At 38.8% G+C, this 25,775-nt stretch overlaps 1 protein-coding gene across 1 annotated transcript in view; it reads left to right on the top strand.

Annotated features, from left to right (window-relative positions):
- The window catches only part of LOC136771512 (chemokine-like protein TAFA-2), an 81,182-nt gene that overhangs the window by 40,124 nt on the left and 15,283 nt on the right, over positions 1-25,775 (top strand). The window contains exons 2-4 of the mRNA XM_066723855.1: positions 6,687-6,793; positions 19,284-19,436; positions 20,409-20,533. Coding sequence (XP_066579952.1) covers positions 6,688-6,793; positions 19,284-19,436; positions 20,409-20,533 — 384 coding nt within the window. The 5' untranslated portion in view covers position 6,687. The remainder of the gene's footprint in view (positions 1-6,686; positions 6,794-19,283; positions 19,437-20,408; positions 20,534-25,775) is intronic.

The following is a 25,775-nucleotide window of genomic DNA, read 5'->3' as shown; positions in this document are numbered from 1 at the left end:
TGATGTGGAGGACAATTCACCCCCACAGTCCCTGACATCAGATACAGGAGAGCAGGATGACATACACATTTTATTTTATTTTATTTTATTTTATTAATATGCAGTGGGGCGCTGTTGTAATTCTGAGACAGACTCCTTAACTGAGAGAAATTAACCTGATAGTGCTTAATTATTATGCACAGCAAACAATGATATCATTAAAATAATAATAATGGATATGATATATTTCAAATATACTTTTAATGTATTTCATTATTATTAAACATAGTGTTGCACAGTATACTGGTACAGAAAAAGTGCGGTAGAGTTTTGAAAACAGTATAATACCAGCATTTTGAAAAAAAAAAAAACTTTTTAATTTTGCGAATGAAGATTTGATCTGACTAATAGGCATCTGTCTCAGAAGAGTGGTGATGTAGGGCTATTGGTGTGTAAACAGCGCAGACTCAGTTTAATATGAGCCGTGCAGCAAGAGTGAAGTGGTCGCGTTCGGGGAAAAACAGTTCTGCACAGAAATTCAGAGATGCGCTCTTGGAGTGTTTCTGCCTGACGTCACTAAGCCCCACCTGCAGCTCTGAAAAGTTGCTGCAGGAGGCGAGCTCTGGCTCGAGAGACAATGCAGACATCAAGAGGGACATGTTAATCAGAATGAAAACTACTGCTGCACCATTGTTAGCGAAGGTGAATGTCAATTTATCATCACACAATAAAGCCATGAAAAGCATTGTCGACACCATAGACACAGGACACTAGATCTATGTTTTAGCATTGTCAATGCGTTATTAAATAATATAATGCAAATCTATGGTGCACGATAAAATGGTAACTTAAATAATTGAAATTGTTTTTTTAAATATAAACTGTAAAATGATATAAAAATAATAAAAGATCAAGTCATCCAATCACATCGATTTCTGCAGGGCTTGTGAAGAAAGCCGGTTCTTGTTGTGCAGATTTCCACAGTTCTTTGTAGATTGTTAAGCGCTAATGTATAGTGCTGTAAATAACCCCCTTGCTTTTTAGGGCTTTATTTGCAACAGAAAGGGTTGTGGAAAAATCTCTGGAGGGCCTTGTTGAGGCCAAGGACTCCAGCTCAGATTCCTGCTTCTGAAGGGACTCCTTCCGCGATTGAACATTGGATCAAGCTTGTGGCTATGACTACAGCCAGGGATCTTGCTCCCCTATTTCTCTTGGGTGGTTGCTACCTCGTTTCACCCTCCCTCTCTTTACCTTGCACACCTTGAGCAGCCACATTTACCATCTCTACTGTTGATCGTTTTGGCCTTTGCATTGCTTATACTGTGTCACTCAACACTGTGCTGTGCATAATTTTAATTGCAGTGTTCTGTATGATCATTTACAAGGGTTGTGTTAGATAATGGTTAGGCTCTTGGGGCACCACCATTGTTTTTGTGCATGTAGCATATTTGGTAGCTCTAATTGCATAGACTTACAAAGTGACAAACCTGCTGTGTGAAAAAGGCCTCTATGTACAGGGAATTTGGAGCATTCTTTACAACCCCTTATTGTAACTTAACTACCTTCATAGTGCATCCCAATGGCATGAGGTCTAGAGATAGTAGTAGAAACCGAAAACCTCCCAAAACTATTTGGTCATAATTTTAGATATGTGCTTTGAATCAGTATTATGCTGGAACATCCATTTTGACACACGAGCACTGTATTTTGTCTACAATACTGAAGGTATACTTTGGAATCCATCCATCCCTCAGGGGATATAGCACTTAAGGATGCAAAACAACCCCAACACACCTCCATGCATCACAGAAGGAATGGCTTTTTTAGCTGAATTCATCTGGCTAAAAAACATGGTCCTAATCAATGTTACCATCTTAGGAGGGGCTTCTTCTGTGGTTCTCTGGCACCTGACGTCCACCTTGAAGTTACTCAATTATTATATGAAATACGATTATATATCCAATATTTGCATAAAAACGTATTGTGTCCTTCTCTTTATAGAGTAGTAAGGGTTGCACTAGCCTTGACTGTCATGATGGATGCTACAGTTGAAAGTGGAATGTTCATCATCTCATGATTTTTTCTAGCTTTCATCAGACTTTTGGGGGTTGATAACCTTTTTTGTGACAAAGCTCTGACTTTCTCCATGATGACAAATGGTTCTGACTGGATTGCATCTGTGAGCACCATTCTGTTTATACCCAATGGCAATCAAGGTGACTTCCAAATGCTTCTATTAACTTCCAGAGGCCGTGCAGAATTACAATTATAACCCTTTTTCCTTCTTCATATGTACAGGGTATGACTAATTTAATAATTAGGATTATGTGTTGAGTATGGTGCCAAGAAAGATGCACACAGATCTATACATTCATCATTCCTATCTGTGTAAAGTAACTGATCAGTAACAGTCATAACCCTCAGGCCTCTGAAGACTGATGAGAGATAAAACAAATATGCCCCAAATAAAGAACAAAAACTCAAACTGAAGTGTCACCGCTGGTGGAAAGTATGAGAATAAAGGAAATATATATTTTCTTTTTAATAAAATGAAATAAATAAATATTTTATGCCAGCATTTGCCTCCTAACTATATCTTTAGGGTAGAAATGTTTTACTCTTTGGTATAAAGCTATGTAAAATTAGGTGAGTGTATATATATATATATATATATATACACTCACCTAAAGGATTATTAGGAACACCTGTTCAATTTCTCATTAATGCAATTATCTAACCAACCAATCACATGGCAGTTGCTTCAATTCATTTAGGGGTGTGGTCCTGGTCAAGACAATCTCCTGAACTCCAAACTGAATGTCTGAATGGGAAAGAAAGGTGATTTAAGCAATTTTGAGCGTGGCATGGTTGTTGGTGCCAGACGGGCCGGTCTGAGTATTTCACAATCTGCTCAGTTACTGGGATTTTCACGCACAACCATTTCTAGGGTTTACAAAGAATGGTGTGAAAAGGGAAAAACATCCAGTATGCGGCAGTCCTGTGGGCGAAAATGCCTTGTTGATGCTAGAGGTCAGAGGAGAATGGGCCGACTGATTCAAGCTGATAGAAGAGCAACTTTGACTGAAATAACCGCTCGTTACAACCGAGGTATGCAGCAAAGCATTTGTGAAGCCACAACACGTACAACCTTGAGGCGGATGGGCTACAACAGCAGAAGACCCCACCGGGTACCACTCATCTCCACTACAAATAGGAAAAAGAGGCTACAATTTGCACAAGCTCACCAAAATTGGACAGTTGAAGACTGGAAAAATGTTGCCTGGTCTGATGAGTCTCGATTTCTGTTGAGACATTCAGATGGTAGAGTCAGAATTTGGCGTAAACAGGATGAGAACATGGATCCATCATGCCTTGTTACCACTGTGCAGGCTGGTGGTGGTGGTGTAATGGTGTGGGGGATGTTTTCTTGGCACACTTTAGGCCCCTTAGTGCCAATTGGGCATCGTTTAAATGCCACGGCCTACCTGAGCATTGTTTCTGACCATGTCCATCCCTTTATGACCACCATGTACCCATCCTTTGATGGCTACTTCCAGCAGGATAATGCACCATGTCACAAAGGTCGAATCATTTCAATTTGGTTTCTTGAACATGACAATGAGTTCACTGTAAACTGGCCCCCACAGTCACCAGATCTCAACCCAATAGAGCATCTTTGGGATGTGGTGGAACGGGAGCTTCGTGCCCTGGATGTGCATCCCACAAATCTCCATCAACTGCAAGATGCTATCCTATCAATATGGGCCAACATTTCTAAAGAATGCTTTCAGCACCTTGTTGAATCAATGCCACGTAGAATTAAGGCAGTTCTGAAGGCGAAAGGGGGTCAAACACAGTATTAGTATGGTGTTCCTAATAATCCTTTAGGTGAGTGTGTATATATATATATATTTCCATAAAGTTATTGCTTCACATTATTGATAAGACTGGTTTGGAGATCATTCTTTCAGAGCACTTGTACAAAATCTAGACTGGCTGCAAGCAACCTCTGAACCATGTCCTGACCAATGTTATTAAGCCTCAGGTTAGCAGACATAGCCATTTTATGCTAGCCAATCCACCCTGTTGACTGATTGATTCCATCTCAAGATAAGCGCTGATAATCATTCTTCAATGTGGGTGGACATTTTTATCAGGCAGCTTCAAGTTTCAGCATAAGTTCTCATTATGGAGAATGGGGAAATTTGATGCCTAACAGCAGTGAGGGGGCCGTTTTCGATGACACTGAGGTCTTTCATTTCCTTTACGCTGATTCCAGCCCACAGCTTGACAGATTCTCCTCCCTATGTGCCGTGAACTGCAACACATCGAGGCAAGAAGCATTCGACACATTTTCTCAAGGCCAGACACACCTGTCACTTGCCATAATCAAGACAAAATCTGGAGTCTGTGAAGAGGACTGGCGTTAATTAATAGTCCACCTAACATAGTCTTGGATCTAAAGCTGAGATCAACCACATGAAGGTGTCATTGTACAACGTTTCATCACCTGTTCTGACTTTAATACACTAGTTTTTCATGAAGGACTGTTGGCTGCTTTCAGTTGTTTGTGATATACAGTAAACCTGAGATGAAGATTGAACATAGGGGATGGCATTTTTGCAGGCCTCAGAAATATTAAATGCATTTTTATAACATACCTATTTAAGAAACATATTTTGAACTAATCTATGAACAATACACTAAATGCACTTTCATCATATCACTCAATACACATATTATGTTAAGTCATAATATTGAAAGAATAAATTTAAGTATTAATATTTAATGTAATATAATATAAAATATAAATGGTATAATATCTATATTTTTCTGATTAGCTCTTGCAACTAGTGATGTAACCATAATCCAATTTTTCATGTCTTTTGAATTACTTGGCTGACAAAATTGCAAATATGTATTTTATGTAAATATCATGAAAGTTTTAGTAGTATGTAAATATACTAGTACATTTTGTTGTTTTATACCAAATTGGTCTTTGTGAACATAATTATATCAAGCAAGAGAAAATGTACTTTCTATTAATTTGTTATTTATGATATAACTTATAATTGATTGATTCTGACATGTTTTTAATTGAATATATTTGGATAACAAATAAGTAATCAGAGAAAAAATCATTGTAATCTCTAATAGACATGACCTCCTTTTACTTATTGAAATGTACAAGCATTCTAGAAATAATTAAGCTGGAAACAACACATCACATATCAAGGGGTTTAATGTAATACATATATGTATGTACATTTCCATTGTTACCTGAAGAAATGTATTCTAGAGCAGGCTCACACCTGCGGCGAAGTGAGTTAAGTAACACAGGGCCCCCACTGGGGGATAATACCAGATATTTTCAATTTCAGAGCAACATCCTGCAGAATACTGATAAGGATCTCATATCATTCCCCGCAGCCTTGTCCCTAGGGACAGAGCAAGTTAAGTCTAGGCCTAAACAGCATAGCCTGCCACATACAGCCGGAATTCATAAAACTTCTAGATCCCAAGAAGGAACCGTTCAAGATCTGAAATGATACATTTTGCCTACTGAGTGACTGAGTGTCTAAATTAAAATGTATTTATATACCAGCTATACAGGTTTTTGGTTACATTGAGCAACAGTTAGCTTATGATATGTCCTTGCAAGTATTACAGCTGTACCAGCGGTTTACTTTTTAATTGTACTTATTATGATAAACAAAACAGAAAAAAAGTTATATATTATTTGTTAAATATATTTTGGGTCTTGAGAAATAGAGCAGTCACTTAGATACTCCAATATTATGTTACTTCGGGGGGAGGGGGGGGGTTCTGACCTCTCTGGTCTACTCCTGGAGTGTGATGTGAACAAAGACGAGTTCAAACCCAGACCAGAGAAAGACTGCAGTGCATTTCTTATGTATTAACTAGTACAAGTAGAGAAATAAGAGAACACAATGTATGCTCTACCATACTAAGGAATGTATGTATACATCAATAATACATACAGTAAACTAATAAGATTTCATATTAATATTTCAATTAATGTTAAGGATCCTGTGTCTCTATACTTCTATAATAGATAGAAACAGTTTTTTTCCAAGATGCTCCATTTATTTTTACTGCATTTTACTGAAATACTTGGGATACATTATCGTGCATCTGAACTGAGCAGTCTTGAGTTGAGTGGAAGTATCTGACCCGCAGTCATCTTCGGTTCCATACATACTACAGCCAGAGCTGCCTCATTGATGCCGTTCACAGCTGTTCAAATCTCTTGCTTCAGTTCCTGAACTGTGTGGATTGTTTCTGTAAACAGTAACCTTAGGGAAACCCCACAGGAGGAAGTCACACAGGTTCAGACCTGGAGAGTGTGGTGACCAGGATCATCCATACCTGAAACGTACAGGAAATCAATTAGGCAAAAAAGCTCAGGTTGCTCTGTAGTGTACGCCATCTTGCAAGGGGGCAGCACATTTTCCTGAGCGTCATGAGTAGTGACATTTCAGCATATACAGCATGTTTTTCATTTTCCACTGTCTGTGCTTATTAAATCTGTATGAGTAGATGTTTAAGATGTAGATTAACATTCTGAAATGAACATAGTTTACCATGGTGCCTTCCCATTCAAGGTAGCCCCATCCAGTGAAGAAATATACTCTTGTTTCTTATTCAAACCTGAAGTAATGTTTTTTCACCTTTGTTTCTTCCAGGATGAGTAAGAGATATACACAGAAAGCAACAAACGCCACACTACTACTAATTATCTGCATGATAACCCTTTGGGGGAAATCCGTGTCAGCTGCAGGCCACCATAAAGGTATGTAATATAATTTGTAAATGTAGGAATACAATGTGATTTTAAATGGAAGTCCATGTTTCTTTCTGCTTGTTCCTATTAATTTATCTCTTACTAGACTCATATCCCACTGTCTGGACTCTCAGCGATCTCTGTTGTTGTTTCTGCCTTTGTATTCCCCTACAATGCCATTGTAAATTAAATTTAACATGCACACTGGAGGATCTTCTCTCAGGGTTGTACAACCAAATGTTGCTATTGTTACCAGTTAATGGGAAAAAAATACCCATTACAGTTATTCAATTCAAAATAATGCACGTTTTAATTTATGGGATCTTTTAAGTATCCCCAAAATAATTAATTTCCTGCCACTTGCCAGCTGCAGACGGAGCTCCCAATTAGCAGCACACAATTGGCTGTGTCCTACTGGGACTGTTCAGGGCAGAGTTGGCTTGATTCAGCAACTTGTTGCTGTTACTGTAGCTGCAGATCAGGTACATTATTAATGGTGGTTGTATCTGTGTACCCACTACACGAAGATGCTGTGTTTTACAAGTCTAGGTCAATGTCTGAAAAACTGGCTTGACTAAGGACATGGGCAAGTCTCTATCAACATTAGCAATGTCTTGTGACACCTTTTGACACGTTTATGATACTATATTAAATATTGAAAAGATAATTTTTAATAATATAAACCGAGTGCCAGTGAAAGTGTCGGTGATAACGTGAGAGTAATTCATCATAATGGCAGAGAAGGCGGTGAGGACAGTAGAATGAATTTCAAGTATTAGAAATATATTACTAAGACAACATATAATATGTAGACCTTTCCCTTTTTAGTATGGTTCACCTATTCTGAGTAACCATAGCAAAATTTATCAGCCAATTAGCCACAAAGATCTTCTATATTAACAAAAAGGTCAACTCAACGATATCTTGCTTACCTGCCGAAGTGGTGCATCATGGGATCCAACATGTTCTGGTGGTTATTTTCTCACTATCTACATATTGAAAATGTGCCCCATTTCCTATTTAATGTGATTTGTACTTTTTTATCAGGACTAACCTAGATATTATTGGAGACACCCATCCTTAATACATCTGTAATATTATTTCTAGTCTATGTTTTTACCTGGCCTGACAAGAGCTCTTTATCACCAAAGTGCTGTCAGAAATTTGCCAGCTGTCATGCATATTCATAAGCAGTCAAGACTGGGGCCTTTTTTGGTTGTCAAGGACAGACAGTGATAGAGAGGCAATATTATAGAGATCTCTGATAGTGGGGAGATTGGTACTAATTACCTATTCCTCTCTTGTATTATTAGTCTAGTTGTTGCATATTTTATGATGTGTAATAAACTCTGCAGTTTTGCATTTCTCTGGGCTGGTGTCTGTGTCCAAATTATCTCTTTAAACCAGGCTGTACTGACTAAACTCATTTTAGCGAGGTGTGTGTTACTTACAATGTAACCTAGACTAATTTCCACCAAACACTACAGAGATATTTGTATCCTCAAGGCTGGACAAAAGGGCACAGATAAGATGTTTGCTAATTCCTAATATATATATATATATATATATATATATATATATATATATATATATATATATATATATATATATATATAAAATGGTGAATAATCCTAAACTAAGAACACATGGTGTAATTTAACCTACGATAATTAACTGTTCAGAGGGGGAGTCAATGTAAGGGAATATGATTTTTAGAGGTGGAATGTTTTAATGTAAAAGGAAATAAGTGTAGTCTGTTGTGTTTTTTTATTGATATTATATTTACTTTTCTGAGGTCATAGGATAAGCCTCCTTCAATCCGGAAAGGAACAAGACAAGTACATACTTCAGCAGGCGGGCTTTCGATTGTTTTCTTCAGTTAATATGTGAAATAGTAGAGTAAAATAAGTGTGTCTCCTATCCCTGCATGTGAGCCTGTCTTCCTATTTATTTTAAAGTAAATTATAATTATATAGCAAAGACACACTGCTCTTCCCTGGAAGGAAACATAATTATGCAGTTCAGTGGTACAGTCATAGTCAGTAATTGATCTATAATTATGTAAAGTATTGCATTCAAGGTTCGACTACACCCTAGGTTAAAGGTAAGGTAAGAGTAGGTAGCCGGAGCTCTATATTGTATTGTCTAGCACTGGGCGTTTCTACAGCTATTGAAGTCTGTGATGCTTCTTTGAATTGTTAACCTTCTCAGATGTTATAGATCTTACAATACAACTTAAACACAATTTACATATAACGTACACAAATCAATAATACAAGTTTTCTAGTTCATTCAAATTATATTGTGATCATATAGTGTACTCATTATTATTGTTTTCAGTTTTCTGCAGGCGTTCAGTAGAATCCTTGCTTTTGGTTTAAATATATTATAATTCAGCTTGATACCTGGCATATGTTAAAAATAAAGAAAGATTAGTTTTCCTAGAGAACAAAATAATTAAAAACAGGGACGTGCAGAAGAGGAAGCTTGTTTATTATGGTCAGCATAAAAATGAACCATATTGAAATGCATTTTTGTATCCCATTTGACTAAACTATATAGGTTTTTCTAGTATCAAAGTTTCATATCAGCAAAAGGCTGAATTATTTTGTATCTTCAAAACTCATTTTGTTCAGCTATCTTTTCTGACACTCAAAGACTGACATGCCACATTTAATTTGCTGAAGTGTGTGAGAAGAATGACTTAGATTTTCCTTTTGTGCCAATCAGTGACAGGAAAATGAAGCTATACACAAAGAAATTGCAGTTTCTCATACTCTTTAGATGACATATTGGATTTGGTTGTGGAAAGGAATGTTTATACTAGATTTCTAGGGGAATGTTTGTACCTTTATTGTTGCACAAAGAAACAAAGAAACTTATATATATATATAAGTATATATATATAAGTTTCTTTATATATATATATAATATATAGATAGATAGATATATACATTTCTTTCTTTGTCATTTGTTTCAATGAGAAAAGAAAACTTTGAGAATAAAATTAAATTCAGTGGAGAAAAACAATCTGTTGTGGTTGTACAAACATTAAGGGAAACCAGGATATCTGTCAAAATATTAGGCATAAGAGAATTTGACCATGGACTACAGGTGTAATCTAAACACATACCTCTTAAATGAGAGTTGAAATGTGTTAAAACAGTGTAGTTGTAATGCTCACGGCAGCTCATTCCTCTTCTGCGGGGAAAGAGAGGAGAAACAGGAAGCCTGGGCAGTCACACATCTAAAGGGAAGGCATGACACACATTTTAAACACCAGTCCATCTGTTTTGGGACATATTCTTATTTCATCATAAGGAAATAAAATGTATTGTTGGTTTATGTTGCTAATAAGTTATTGCACAAATATTGAGAACCATTATATTTAGATTAGCCTAACAAAAGCCAATATTATTTTTTAAAAGTATTTCAGATTGCATTTGAATTTCTCTCATCAAACTTTCCACAGAAAAGGCTACAGAGGTTCAGTATGTGAGGTAGTGACCAGGATTCAGAGCTACAGTGCCTTGCGAAAGTATTCACCTCCCTTGGCATTTTTCCTATTTTGTTGCATTACAACCTGTAATTTAAATGGATTTTTATTTGGATTTCATGTAATGGACATACACAAAATAGTCAAAACTGCAGTACAGTGACCCAGCCGCATGTCTAAGACCCGCACCTTATTTAAATGAGGATTGACTGGATCAGCGGGTGAGCTGTGATTTTGTAATAAAACAAAACAAAAAAAACAGCAGTGAGGCATGAGGAGCAGACCTGACGCCCGATACCTGATACGTGATACGTGATACGTGATACCTGATACCTGATGCCTGATACCTGACACCTGATGCGTGATACCTGATACGTGATACGTGATACCTGAGCAGGAGACGTGATGTCGGAGCACTGAGGCTGAGGAGGAGGAGGCGTGAGGAGGAGCAATGACGATTGACTGAGGGAAGGGTGAGTAACGATCCTGATACCAGAGACTTGAGTGGGTGATGCTTGATACTTGAATCGAGGAGGACTGATGCGTGAGGATGTCCTAAAATGGACACCGTACATAGGACCACTTTAAGCCGTACACTCCACAGAGCTGGTCTTTACGGAAGAGTGGCCAGAAAAAAGCCATTGCCTACAGAAAAAATAAGCAAACACGTTTGCTGTTCGCCAAAAGGCATGTGGGAGACTCCCCAAACATATGGAAGAAGGTACTCTGGTCAGATGAAACTAAAATTGAGCTTTTTGGCCATCAAGGAAAATGCTATGTCTGGCGCAAACCCAACACCTCTCATAAACCCGAGCATACCATCCCCACAGTGAAGCATGGTGGTGGTGGCAGCATCATGCTGTGGGGAGGTTTTTCATTGGCAAGGACTGGGAAACTGGTCAGAATTGAAGAAGTGATGGATTGCACTAAATACAGGGAAATTCTTGAGGGAAGCCTGTTGCAGTCTTCCAGAGATTTGAGACTGGGATGGAGGTTCACCTTCCAGCAGGACAATGACCCTAAGAATACTGCTAAAGCAACACTTGAGTGGTTTAAGGGGAAACATTTAAATGTCTTGGAATGGCCTAGTCAAAGCCCAGACCTCAATCCAATTGCGAGTCTGCGGTATGACTTAAAGATTGCTGTACACCAGCGGAACCCATCCAACTTGAAGGAGCTGGAGCAGTTTTGCCTTGAAGAACGGTCATAAATCCCAGTGGCTAGATGTGGCAAGCTTATAGAGACGTACCCCAAGAGACTTGCAGCTGTAATTGCTGCAAAAGGTTGCTCTACAAAGTATTGACTTTGGGGGGGGGGTGAATACTTATGCACGCTCAAGTTTTCAATTTTTTTGTCTTATTTCTTGTTTGTTTCACAATTAAAAATATTTTGTTAAGTGGTAAGCTTATTGTGTAAATCAAATGATACAACCCCCCAAAAAATCAATTTTAATTCCAGGTTGCAAGTCAACAAAATAGGAAAAATGGGGGTGAATACTTTCGCAAGGCAATGTATTAGTGAGCACTGGTAGTATGCATTGATCAAATACTTTTCTCTTCAGACAAATGGGTAGATTTTCTTAAAACAGAGTGTTGTTTTTACCAAATGCACTCCATCCCATTTTCACTCTTCTTTTGATTTCCTACATAATATCTCCATCTGTGCTGATGTGTTGTCCAAGGTACAGTAGACATAACTTAGGACTTCTTCACATATCCGTTGACCTACTTCAATTTTCTTGGGTTTAACAAAGTCAAAGGTCTGTGATAGTAAACAAGGTTAGTCCTATAAGGATGCGATATAGATTTAAGAAAGAAAGGGAGGACATATGACATCATTAAATATTTCAGGCAGGATTGTTAGTCTGTTAACCAATATGCTGCTGCACTCCTAATATAGTACTCCAAAGGATACAGTGCTCTCTGGTGGATTCCCCCCCCACACTCCCATTCAAGTAACCATGATCCCATCCGTGCATCCTGTGAATATCAAGTAATCTGGATGTATTGTTACAGAGATATTATTCTCAGAGGTGATTGTACGACTTTATAACCACTCATATCTCATGCATACTCAGTAGAAGCTGACCTTCACTCTGTACAATCATCGGATTTGCTTTAGATATGTAACAGGTCATTAGAGAAAGATGTCTGCTGACAGTTCCCTTATGGAAAGCTTAACATTTCAGCCTGGGCTTGGATCTTTCATTTCTCTGTTACATGAAGTAAAAGGCATTTTGATTTCCCTTTGTAATCTAATTTGGAAGACCTTGTCCTTAGGGATTTACTACATGATTTTCTGTGATGGGTAAAGCTCACAACAACAAGGGTGGTATGGGGTATCTGTTTTTTCAGATGCTGGAGATGCTTTATGCTCTTGATTTTACGATGACTGTTTTATTTAGCTTTTATATTTGCAAAGAAAAATGTCAAACTGCAGCTTAATGCAACACTAACCCATACATTACAACATAAAACAAATTGGTTCCCAGTAACCTATCCTCATACATGACAGTATTTATATGACAATTAATTGCTGAACTATAATAGGAGAAACTGTAAAAGTAATTTATTTTAATTGCTATAAATATAGATGCAAATATACATGGAATGTTCAGCCAGGCATTGTCCCTCATACTGTTATATTAAAATGAAAATAATGCGCTGTGGTAGAGCACAAAAACTGCCATGATCCCATAAGAAACAGTCATCTTTGTCTGTGTCAAGGGTGATGGAGGTTTCTGATTGTCCTGTTGCATCATAGCCTCTATTTTTTGACTGAAAAAATAGTATTCATTCCATTCTGTTTGAGATCTTCACCCCTCTAGAATCTAGAACCCGGATCTCTTCTGTCTAAGCACCTGCTGTTTACTTCTTTGATCCATGATACTGAAACTGAATCAAGAATTAAAAAAATATTCTGACATCTGCACATTCAAAAACAAATGATTCATTGATCCCAATTAAACTCAACCTTCTGCAGCAGGTAACAGTTGTGCACTCGGTGTTCCACATCATCACATTTCAGCAGTGAAAAGGCACAATATAAATCCTTAAAGGAATAGCGCAGACCATCTGTAAAATGTAGATGCATTTATAATAATTTAACAAAATTATTGCAGTTACAATGTGAAAAGGTTTCTAAAGATGGTGTGCCTCAAGGTGTACAAGAAGGTTGATGATTACTGCAAAAACTAAACAATTTATAGGAGAATCCTAAGATCTCTGCTTGTGTAGCAATATTATGCTCCCCACTTCATTTCCTCTTTATTACATTCCAGATTTATTTTTACAGAAGCTACTCTTAATACAATAGCTAGTCTTCAGGCAATCAATTAAGGGAAAACAAGAACACAGAATCGTGCAGAAAAAGATAATAACCCAGTACACATTTAAATGACAGGGAGTTTAGTTTAGCCTGAATTATGATTTTTAATTATTAAGAATATTTCTTTTTCTCATTTTGCTAAAAATTGATGCATTCAACCCGATTTCAGAACTCAAAATATCTACTTTATATACATTTGAACATTAAAGTAAGGCATACATTAAAATGCTGTGCTTAAAAGAAAGGAACAATTGTGCACAGTGAATTGTAAAAATAAATATTCAGAGGGAGGATAATTTAAAATGCAGTTCAAAATGCTTTTCAAGTGCTAAGTTTAAGAGTTTGCCAAATAAAAAAGGTAAATCAATACTCATGTGATTAACATATTGTTGGGAGTAGATTTCTGAAATAAAGTTCTCTGTGACATTTTCAGAAAAGGAAGGGACTACACCTTCGGTCCCAATTATAAAAGGGTCAGACCCCCTTGTAAGTTGAGTGTTTTGTAAATGTCCTTGATTATGTATACTAGGAGAGCCAATGCCTGTTCCCAAGAGAGGCCACTCTAACTGTACATCATCCTTTCCAGACCTATCTACACTACTAAAATACTTTTTTCGCCAAGCTAAAATATGTTACCTTTGTTACCTTTACCTATTATTCTGTTAAAGCATGTTTTTGCTACAGCCAGGATGAAAATGGCATTGCTTTCTCAACTTTTGCAGTAAGAGTTAAACCTTGTTGATCAAATTATTTGTGTATTATATATATATATATATATATATATATATATATATATAATGCAAGTTATTATTATGTTTTAGTGTTTCATTGTAGTCTGACACCAACTGCATTAGAGGAAGTATATGAGCTTTGTGAAAATGCGCCATTTTGTCCTATGAAGGGATAACCTTTTTTCTATTTAAGTACATGAGTAAGTTGGCCCCATTCAAATTAATCTAAATGTACACAGGACATTTGGCATCACGCAGAAGCCCCACAGCTTCCTTGACACATAGTATTAGTCTGTTAAGGTGTATAGCGATCTTAGCACAGATTATGGCCAGGAGTCAGAATTTGTTAATTGGTCATTTACCACACGAACAAGAGCTGTCTCTGCACCTTGCTAAAGGAAAAAAAGAAAGGAGGAATCTGCTAGAAGATGTCTCATGCAATTATAAAGCATGAGACTGATCAGCTGGAAAATAATTCGGACAAGGTAGGGGGAGTTCAAAATTGACCAGTAATTGCTTGAGATACCAAGGTGCAAATGTTGATTTTTCAGAGGAAGCATTTGTAGTTTTCCAAGTAATTAATTTTGTAAAAAAAAAAAAAAATGAAGAAGGCCATTAACTGAGTGTATATGTGAAATGGACATCGGGTTTGAGAGAAAAAAAACATGCTTTTTATACACAAGGCATAAGTAGTTATACATTTAAATATCCTGATGATTTGATTTAGTTTACCTTGCTCTAACATCACTCTAACAAATTCAACCTTTTTAGATTACTGTCAATTTTTGTGGCAGGTCAGCCACATCTTCTGTTTGATGGCAGATTCCCACTGATCAATCATTACACAGTATACCATGTTTTAGGAGCATATCCTAGTAAATGTATTGTACAAAAAAAAATATATATATATATATATATATATGAAATATGATTCCAGTATAAAAGTCCAAAAGGACTGGATGTCACATTGTGTTCTGCTGGTTGTAGGTAAACTGCTTCTGTAGTTTGTGTGAATAAGAACTAAAACTATTATCCACTCACTTTACCACTGACAGGAGAATTGTCTTTATTTGTTTATTTAGTTTTGAAGTCATCTCTGAATATTGCATGCTTTAACAGCCTCTGTCCAGACAAAGAAATGTCCTGGTTTCCAAACTGATAATAATGAAGTGCCTGTACATTTGTACTATCGTGCTAGCTTTTACTGTTGTTAGCATCAGTTACTGTCATTTGAAGTATCACACAGGTCTATACCTATGAAATCATACTAATTGAGAAAAAAGGGAGTAGAAAAATACCAACCTTAGAGACAGAATGTACTATATTATTCAGAGAAGACAGCACAAAAACATTTTTTTTGAATGAATACGCTACTAGCAAACTAGCAAACTAGCTACTAGCAAATACAGTATGAAGTGAATACTGTATTCTTAATCTGATGAAGCCTCTCATTAATTAATAGAACGATAGGTTGCTAACTGCACTGCCCAAGGGGGAGGGGTTACTGTATAACAAAACCACAAAACCATCACAAGGGAGGAGGCTGCGAGCTGATAAGGGAGCCTGCCCTGAGGTGTACTGACAGGAGCCACTGAGGCCCCTTGGGGCCAACCTGGGCTGTCCAGGAGTGAGGACCACAGTCACGCGCTACCGGGAACTGTCTAGAATCTGCTACAGAGCTGACAACAGCAAGGCTGGCTGCTCTACTAGTGCATCTAGGAGCGAGGCCGTATATCTACTTGCACAATATATGGCACGGGCAATCAAGCAACTTGTGCGCCCTCCGCGCATTAACATGGCAGTGAACCTCTGATCCTGCAAGAGTGGGGCCACAGACCCACTGAATAACACACAGCTGGCTAGTCAACTGAGTAGCCACAGCTGAACATAACAGTATACAGGGTGGAAGCAGGAACATTCATGCTGCCTCCTCGCAGCACAGGAAAAACACATTCACTGAACGGTATAGAGCACCCAGCTCCACTGTGCTGTCATAACAACTATACACATTGCGGGGTGCAGGAAGCAGATCATGCACCACCAAGTGACACGGGAGCAGTTGTCACCTATTATTGCGGTGTGCAGGAAAACCATTCATGCAGTCTCTGCATAACATGGGAGCATTGGCTGCTTGCTCCATTAGCCCAGTTAGGAGTGAGGCCACACCAGCTCTACAATGTCATACAAACGAACTATATACACCACGGGGCGCAGGAACCAACTCATGTTCCACCCGTGGAACACAGGAACAGTTGACGCCTGCTGATTGGACCAGCTAACGCAGGGCAACATTAGCTCTACTGTGCTGACAAATGAACTATGTACATAGCTCAACACGAGAGCCTGCTCACGTGCTTACAACTGAGGACAGCAGCAGCGGTCTCCTGCTCTATGGCACACAGCCAGAGCGGGCCACAGACCTGCTGACCAAGAAACTATATACACAGCGAAGCAGAGAACAACTCGAGTGCCATCAGCTGAGAACAGTGAGCCCGCAGTGAGAGCTGTGAGCTCCAGTCCACAGAAGCTAGAATGGAGCCACAGTCCTGCTGTTTATACATGTTATATATATATATATATATATACACTCACCTAAAGGATTATTAGGAACACCATACTAATACTGTGTTTGACCCCCTTTCGCCTTCAGAACTGCCTTAATTCTATGTGGCATTGATTCAACAAGGTGCTGAAAGCATTCTTTAGAAATGTTGGCCCATATTGATAGGATAGCATCTTGCAGTTGATGGAGATTTGTGGGATGCACATCCAGGGCACGAAGCTCCCGTTCCACCACATCCCAAAGATGCTCTATTGGGTTGAGATCTGGTGACTGTGGGGGCCAGTTTAGTACAGTGAACTCATTGTCATGTTCAAGAAACCAATTTGAAATGATTCGACCTTTGTGACATGGTGCATTATCCTGCTGGAAGTAGCCATCAGAGGATGGGTACATGGTGGTCATAAAGGGATGGACATGGTCAGAAACAATGCTCAGGTAGGCCGTGGCATTTAAACGATGCCCAATTGGCACTAAGGGGCCTAAAGTGTGCCAGGAAAACATCCCCCACACCATTACACCACCACCACCAGCCTGCACAGTGGTAACAAGGCATGATGGATCCATGTTCTCATTCTGTTTATGCCAAATTCTGACTCTACCATCTGAATGTCTCAACAGAAATCGAGACTCATCAGACCAGGCAACATTTTTCCAGTCTTCAACTGTCCAATTTTGGTGAGCTTGTGCAAATTGTAGCCTCTTTTTCCTATTTGTAGTGGAGATGAGTGGTACCCGGTGGGGTCTTCTGCTGTTGTAGCCCATCCGCCTCAAGGTTGTACGTGTTGTGGCCTCACAAATGCTTTGCTGCATACCTCGGTTGTAACGAGTGGTTATTTCAGTCAAAGTTGCTCTTCTATCAGCTTGAATCAGTCGGCCCATTCTCCTCTGACCTCTAGCATCAACAAGGCATTTTCGCCCACAGGACTGCTGCATACTGGATGTTTTTCCCTTTTCACACCATTCTTTGTAAACCCTAGAAATGGTTGTGCGTGAAAATCCCAGTAACTGAGCAGATTGTGAAATACTCAGACCGGCCTGTCTGGCACCAACAACCATGCCACGCTCAAAATTGCTTAAATCATCTTTCTTTCCCATTCAGACATTCAGTTTGGAGTTCAGGAGATTGTCTTGACCAGGACCACACCCCTAAATGCATTGAAGCAACTGCCATGTGATTGGTTGGTTAGATAATTGCATTAATGAGAAATTGAACAGGTGTTCCTAATAATCCTTTAAGTGAGTGTATATATATATATATATATAGGGGGGACAAGCCAGTCGCATGCACCACCGCAACACAATGCAATAATGAATGAACTATATACAGGGCGGCCTCATAAGGCAACGTACCTGTAGGTCGCATGACAGACCCTGGGAACACATTGACAGGCTGTCAGCAAGTTCAGGAGCAGCTTGTGTAGGTGCTCGACTGGTAGGCGTATTCCAGTGGAAGGGAAAGACAAATTGCTCCATCAGGATGTGCTTAACAGGGGCAGACTGCTAGAGGGAATCAGGAACCAGAGCCTGTGGGCTACTGGGGCTGGATTGCAGCCAACACCAGATTCCCAATGGAAGAGACCGGTCCCATCACATCCAACCTGTAGAATCGGACAAATGTAAGCGGTGAAGCCCAAGCTGCAGCTGCACAAATGTCTCCCAAGGGGGCGCCTTGATAAAGGGCCCATGATGTGGCAACGCCTTGAGTCGAGTGAGCTACCAGGTGTTCAGACACCGGGGTCCTGGTGGACTCGTAGGCCATGGTAAAAGTGTACATAATCCAAACACTGCTTTGAAAGCGTGGGGTACTAGGAAGTGTGGGGATTAGAATACCTGTGATGCCCCAGTGGGGGCACTTTGCAAATTGCTCGCTTCTCCAGGAGAGCGGCGATTTCGACGAGAAGTGCCACACACTGCAATGGGTCCCTCACTCGCCTGAAACTACAGTGAGTAGCCAACTGTTATAGTTTAGAGTTGCTGGGAGGTGTATGGGTGGGCCAGAGACCGTTGGAATGTCAGGGGAAGGAGGGGGACGCATGCCATGCCGGACTGCTGGGGGCAAGGACGTAAGGCCTGGCACCGGGCTGCAGAGTGGGGTGCCTGCAGGAAGGGGGAAGGGACCTGTTCTGAGTGATGTGCGCAGGGGCCAATGGCAGCTTTGATAGAGTGACGTTTTCGATCGGGTTCCTACGGAAGTGCGCAGAAACCCCTCCCCCTTGGGCAGTGATTCCGACTTGAAAGATAACTTTTTTTTTTCTGACGGGTTCCTGAAACTACTAAAATATGTTAAAAGTCTGCCCTGATTTACATGTCAGTAATGTGAAACAGCAAGGAGGAATGAGGCAAGATATAAATAATGTGCTAATGTGTTCATCTTTTCCACAGTGCATCATGTCAAAACTGGAACATGTGAAGTGGTAGCAATACACAGATGCTGCAACAAGAACAAGATAGAAGAAAGATCTCAGACAATAAAATGCTCCTGCTTTCCAGGGCAAGTGGCAGGGACCACACGTGCTGCACCATCGTGTGTAGATGGTAGGTGTTGTTTTAAAACAGTAAAGTGTGTATAAAAGAAAACAAGAACTGAAACATTGAGTCTCTGTAATGCTTCAAGATTATTGATTAGATGAAAGGTTTGGCTCAGTAGTCTAGAGAAAGCTGGCCAAATCATGAACTGACTAGGACAGGGGGGATTTACAAAGGGGTAACAAAACCGAGACAATAGTAAACCATTGCAGCCAAGAGCAAAGAATTGAAGAGGAGTATCAAACCTGGAACTAGCGGAGCAGCCAGGAGCCACAAGCAACAGATTGAGATACACAGCTGTGGAACTAAGGCCAGGCTGATATGATACAGCCAGGAAAACACTAGAGGTAGTGGCTGAGCACCTACAGCACATTTGGCTGGGCAATCGTCCATATACGTACTATGCGAGGAAAATCATGGGGAAAAGATTTTAAAGTCCCTACATTTTGATCAATTTTAGGCCATGCTCATCTTCAATAGCATTCAGCCCTTCCCGGTCTCCATATTTTGAAATATTGGTAATTTACTGTACGTATGTTATGAAGGACAGATGGTTCTATTATTTAATTGAGCAGTGTTGACATTTACCATCCCTTTAAAAACAAAAGTGTAACTGATTAGTTAATTACATTAAATTATGTACAATATAAAACTTGTCTAGCAGTCTAACAATCCTGTTTAGCTTCACTGATTATGCCACTCTGTCTGTCTGCCTTCCTAACCCTCTACTATCTACATAAACCATTGTATTAATTCTGCCTCTAAATCAGCAATGTATTAACCACAGACATATTAATCTAAAGCCTGTGGCGCATCAAATGAACAGCTTTTGAGTATCTTGAACATTTTCTCTGACCTTTTTCTTCAAATGCTTGCTACTGTGTTGTGTAATAATGCCAGCAGCTAACCTGACCAATTTCAATTAACTTATGCAGACACTTTCAAATTCCAATTTTGACTGGATATTTTCATAATCCCTAGCCTCAATTGTGGAACAGAAATGGTGGTGTCAGATGCATCCGTGTCTGGATGGAGAAGAATGTAAAGTTCTCCCCGATCTTAAAGGCTGGAGCTGTGCTACAGGGAATAAAGTAAAGACAACAAAGGTAGGTCACAGTATTTCCTGAAATTCAGTCATACAGAATGCGCCACTCTGTGTCAATCCATTTTGTGAGTGGCATGTGAACATTTATGTATGTATGTATTTATTGATTCCACATCATAAAAACAGAATTAATTTTCTGTAAGATCCATTATATTACCTTTTATGATTAAATAAAAAACCAGAAAGTATATAACATTTCATATTTCAATGTACATGTTCCTTGTTACAACATTTAGAGACATTGGTATGTGTGTGATAGATGCATTTTAAATTAACATTTCTCTTTGAATTGGAGGATATCTTTTTAAACATCAGCAGCACAATTCGGCCAGTTTTACATTCACATCTCTGTTCATAACCTGTCAATGAGATAAATACTTGTCATTATGAGGTATTTCTTTACAAGTCAACAGTTATTTTCATTCCCATGTAAGTAAGAAATCAATCAGTGATTAAATTGCTGGGGACTGTTCTTAATTATCTCCAGGATGTTGGTAGTAGTTTACATCAAATGATATACCTTGCTGAAAAGGACATTCAGGCGATCCTAATGATTTAACAACACGAGCTGTATAGTAATTTGACAAATCATGAAACACTTCGCATAAACATGATAATGGCATTGATACATTTATTTATTTATAGCCTGGGCTTCAAATTATAGCAAGATACACAGAAATATAAAACCAAACCTTCTTTCAAAATAAAAATAAACAAAACATTTTGTTTAAAATTCCTGAAGCTCCATTGTTGGTAACATCATCATATTGGAAACGACCGTTAGAATATGTGGGATATTAATGCTTGTTTTGTAACGTGGAAGTTCATTACAGATGTACCTTTCTTTGTTGGCTGCCAAACATTTCAATCTTGTTGTGGATTCATTTTTTTGTAATTAATTAATGTATTGTTTATTTCTCCAACATTATCTGTGATTTGAAACTCGGGCACCAATTAGTTTGTAGTAGTAATTAAAATCTGCTTTGTAACATCAGATCATAAAATTAGACTCCCCTCCAGAAGAGTGTATATGTTATGATGCCAGCATTGAAGAGGTTAAAGGTTCAGTTAACAGCTACAAATATATTCATATTTTATATGTTGACTTCAAGACATGCATTTTAATGAGTGGATTATTATTATTATTATTTTTTTTTTAAGATGCAGTGAATGTTTTTTTTTTCTCATATTCATCAAGCTTATGCAGATTATTTGTTGACATCCATTGTGCCTCATTAGTATCTCCAACACAGTTTCCTAGTGGATACCAGAGAATTTTAGAAATTTGGATGCTATGTGGAAATTTATGATGTGACAGAATGGATCCAGTTGAGCCTGCCCTTTCATACAAATGACATGATTTTGTATACTTTTGACATAATCTATTGTGAACATATATATATATATATTGCTGCAAAGAAAATCTCCTACATAGAATTTGTCACTCTCTCAGTTTGAAAGATAGTCTAATCCTTGCATTGCATTTTCTTTATTTAAAGATATGTGGGAGTGAAATATATTTTGTAGCTTTATTTTATTTGCCCTTTTCAAATGTATATTAAAACTGAAAGGTGGGCTTCCCTGGGTGAGCATATTCTATGGTTGTATTCATGATGCACATTAAAGGAAAATGTGTTTTAACTGTAAGAGTCTCCAAATAAGTCCAAGTGTTATGTCGGTAGGTAGTGATTTAACAGTGTGTAGCATGAGTAATAAGTAGAAAGATTTCTCAGTGTCTATGAGTATTCGTGATCACTCTGTGTTCTTTTAATAATAGGTATGTGAATTTGTAACATTAATTTATTCATTTCAATGGATGCATAGGGTAGCAATGAGTCACTTGGTTAACAGGAAAGTCTCTCCCTCCCCCAGTAGTGCCTTTTAAAGAGCAAACGTGATTTTACAATTTTAAAACTCCATAAAACAAAACCTAAAGCAAATAATGAGTACAGATTGTGGGTACGACTTTGTGAAACACCCCTATACAGCATGATTGATTTGTACATATAGTGTCATGGTCTGAAGTGAAAGTCACACTTCGCAATACAAAACTGTCCAGCAGTCTCTGGAGATAAGAGCACAAATTGTATGTGTCACCTTGAGTTTCTGAGAATGCAGGATAATATCCACGCTTTATACATGCTGACAAGTGTCACAAGCGCTGTCTCTGTGGAAAGCATGCTATGCATATAGGGCAGTGGTTCTGAACCCTTGTTCTGGAGTATCATTGTGTCTGCAGGTCTTCATTCCAACTGAGTTCTCAATAACGTACACAAACCCGTAACCAAAATTGTCATAATTAAAACAACAACCGTAGACTTCCAATTAAGTAAATGTTTTGTTCAATTAACATCCCAATTGAGCAATTAAGTGCACCAGTGGGAACAGAAAGGTTATCACAAGGACAGACCAAAGACCTCAGATGAAAAATCCTGATTTAGGGCAGTGGTTCTGGACCACTGTAACTGCAGATTTTTGTCCCAGCTGAGCCCTGAATTATTTGATTAGAAGTTTAAAGGACACATAAAATGGGGTAATTTGAATTAAAGACAAAACATACCGACTGGTACATATTCAGATTACGGTTATAATATTTGTGTTTACAAACAGAAGTATACTACCAATCTGTTAAATATAAATAGTAAAATAATTCCTGGTGTCCTCCATTTTTCTTTTCAAGAATTCGAGCCATGGACATGTTCTATCTTCTGCAGTACAACAATCGTCTTCTGAAAACTGCAGCAGTATGAATAAGTGCGATACGAATTTGGAAACCAAATATACACCTACAATGCATATATAATGATATTAGCGACAATTTCGGAGTCAGTACGAAGTGAACAGTACTTTACAACAAACAAACAAAACTTAAATGGAACTTACATGATTGTGATATAGGCCTATCTACATATCCTATCCCACAACTTCAAAGTCAAAATAAATCTAGAAAATGCGTAGACAATTTTTTGAAAGTAAAAACTGAAGTAGCTTGTTTGGATAAGTGTCCACCTCCCTTGTAATAGCAATCCAAAATTAGCTCAGGTGTAACCAGTTGCCTTCAAAATCACAAATGCACACAAGTTTTTGAAAGGCACAGATCAGGAGATGGGTATAAAAAAATATCCCTTGGAGCACAGTCAAGACAGTTTTAAGAAGTGGAAGGTGTATGGCACCACCAAGACCCTGCCTAGATCAGGCCGTCCCTCCAAACTGGATGACAGAGCAAGAAGAAGACTGAGTAGAGAGGCTACCAAGAGGCCTACATAGGTTTTTGCGGCCAAGAATGCTCAAAGTTTGCACGTGAAAACAATATCCCAAGCACTCCACAAATTTGGCCTGTATGGTAGAGTGGCACAAAGAAAGACAATAATCAATAAAGCCCACCTTGAATCCCATTTGAAGTTTGCAACAAAACACTCAGGAGATTCTGTGTGAATCATGTGGCAAAACAATTTGTGGTCAGATGAAACAAACAAACTTTCTGGCCTAAATGCAAATTGTTGTTTTGTCCAAACCCAACACAGCACATCATCTGACCAACACTATCCCTACTGTGAAGAATGGGGGCAGCATTATGTTATAGGGATGATTTTCATCGGCAGGGACTGGGGCATGAAAAAGTACAGAAAATCCTTGAGGAAAACCTGCCGCCCTCTGCAAGAAAGCTGGAGCTAGGACAGAAGTTTACCTTTCAGCATGACAACAACTCGAAGCACACAGTCAAAACTACACTGAAGTTGCTAAGGCACAAAAAGGTAAATGTCCTTCAGTGTCCCAGTCAGAGCCCACCCCGAAATCCAATCGACAATTTGTGGCATATCTTGAAGATTGCTGTCCATCAGCGCTCCCCAAGGAAGTTGACAGAGCTTGAACAGTTTGTAAAGAAGAATGGTCAAATATTGAAAAATCTAGTTCAACAGACCAAGTATTAACTCAGGGGGGTGGAGACTTATCCAATTATGATATTTCAGTTTTGTAATTGTAATATATATTTTTTATTTAAATGCATGAAACATCTTACAGCTGTCATTCAAACACTGTTGACTTTAGTTGATATCAATGTGATATATAAAAGGCTAATAATAATAATGAAAATATGTCAATATGTATATATAAAGAGATACTTTGCTGTCTATCATCAAACAATTTAGTATTTTGCTTCTAATTATTTTATTGTTGTAACTGCACTAATCTTAAATTTCACTCTTATATCTACTTAAATCACAAAAAAGTTATGACATTAAGTTTTACCGTAGTTTAATAAAATATTTGCAATTTCAAAGCGAAATAATGGTTTTAACGGTCAGAATCGACGGGAATTTTGTCTTGTAAGCGAAGTACAATTCAGCATGCAATTGGACAACAGGAGACTGGATGATGATGCTCCAGTGTAAAACCGCAGTGACACACTTCCCGGTGATAATAAGGTCAGCATTTTTCTATATTTACATTTCTTCTCTCCTTATGTAGTTTCCTGTTTGTATGACATACCACGCACACACCTATCAGTCATAACATTATGACCACCTGCCTAATATTGTGTAGGTCCCAAAACAGCCCTGACCCGTCGAGGCATGGACTCCACTAGACCTCTGAAGGTGTGCTGTGGTATCTGGCACCAAGACATTAGCAGCAGATCCTTTAAGTCTTGTAAATTGCGAGGTGGGGCCTCCATGGATCGGACTTGTTTGTCCAGCACATTCCACAGATTCTCGATTGGATTGAGATCTGGAGAATTTGGAAGCCAAGTCAACACCCTGAACTCATGATTCATCAGACCAGGCCACCTTCTTCCATTGCTCCGTGGTCCAGTTCTGATGCTCACGTGCCCATTGTAGGCGCTTTCGGCAGTGGACAGGGGTCAGTATGGACACCCTGACTGGTCTGCAGCTACGCAGCCCCATACGCAACAAACTGTGATGCACTGTGTGTTCTGACACCTTTGTATCAGAACCAGCATTCACTTTTTCAGCAATTTGAGCTACAGTAGCTCGTCTGTTGGATCGGACCACACAGGCCAGCCTTCGCTCCCCACGTGCATCAATGAGCCTTGGCCGCCCATGACCCTGTCGCCGGTTCACCGCTTTTCCTTCCTTGCACCACTTTTGATAGGTACTGACCACTGCAGACCGGGGACACCCCACAAGAGCTGCAGCTTTGGAGATGCTATGACCCAGTCGTCTAGCCATCACAATTTGGCCCTTGTCAAAGTCGCACAGATCCTTACGCTTGCCCATTTTTCC

The sequence above is a fragment of the Amia ocellicauda genome, chromosome 15 (genome assembly GCF_036373705.1).
Source record: "Amia ocellicauda isolate fAmiCal2 chromosome 15, fAmiCal2.hap1, whole genome shotgun sequence".
Classification (NCBI taxonomy): domain Eukaryota; kingdom Metazoa; phylum Chordata; class Actinopteri; order Amiiformes; family Amiidae; genus Amia; species Amia ocellicauda.
The sequence above is the reverse complement of the archived record's forward strand: the minus strand, read 5'-3'. Positions and strand labels throughout refer to the sequence as shown.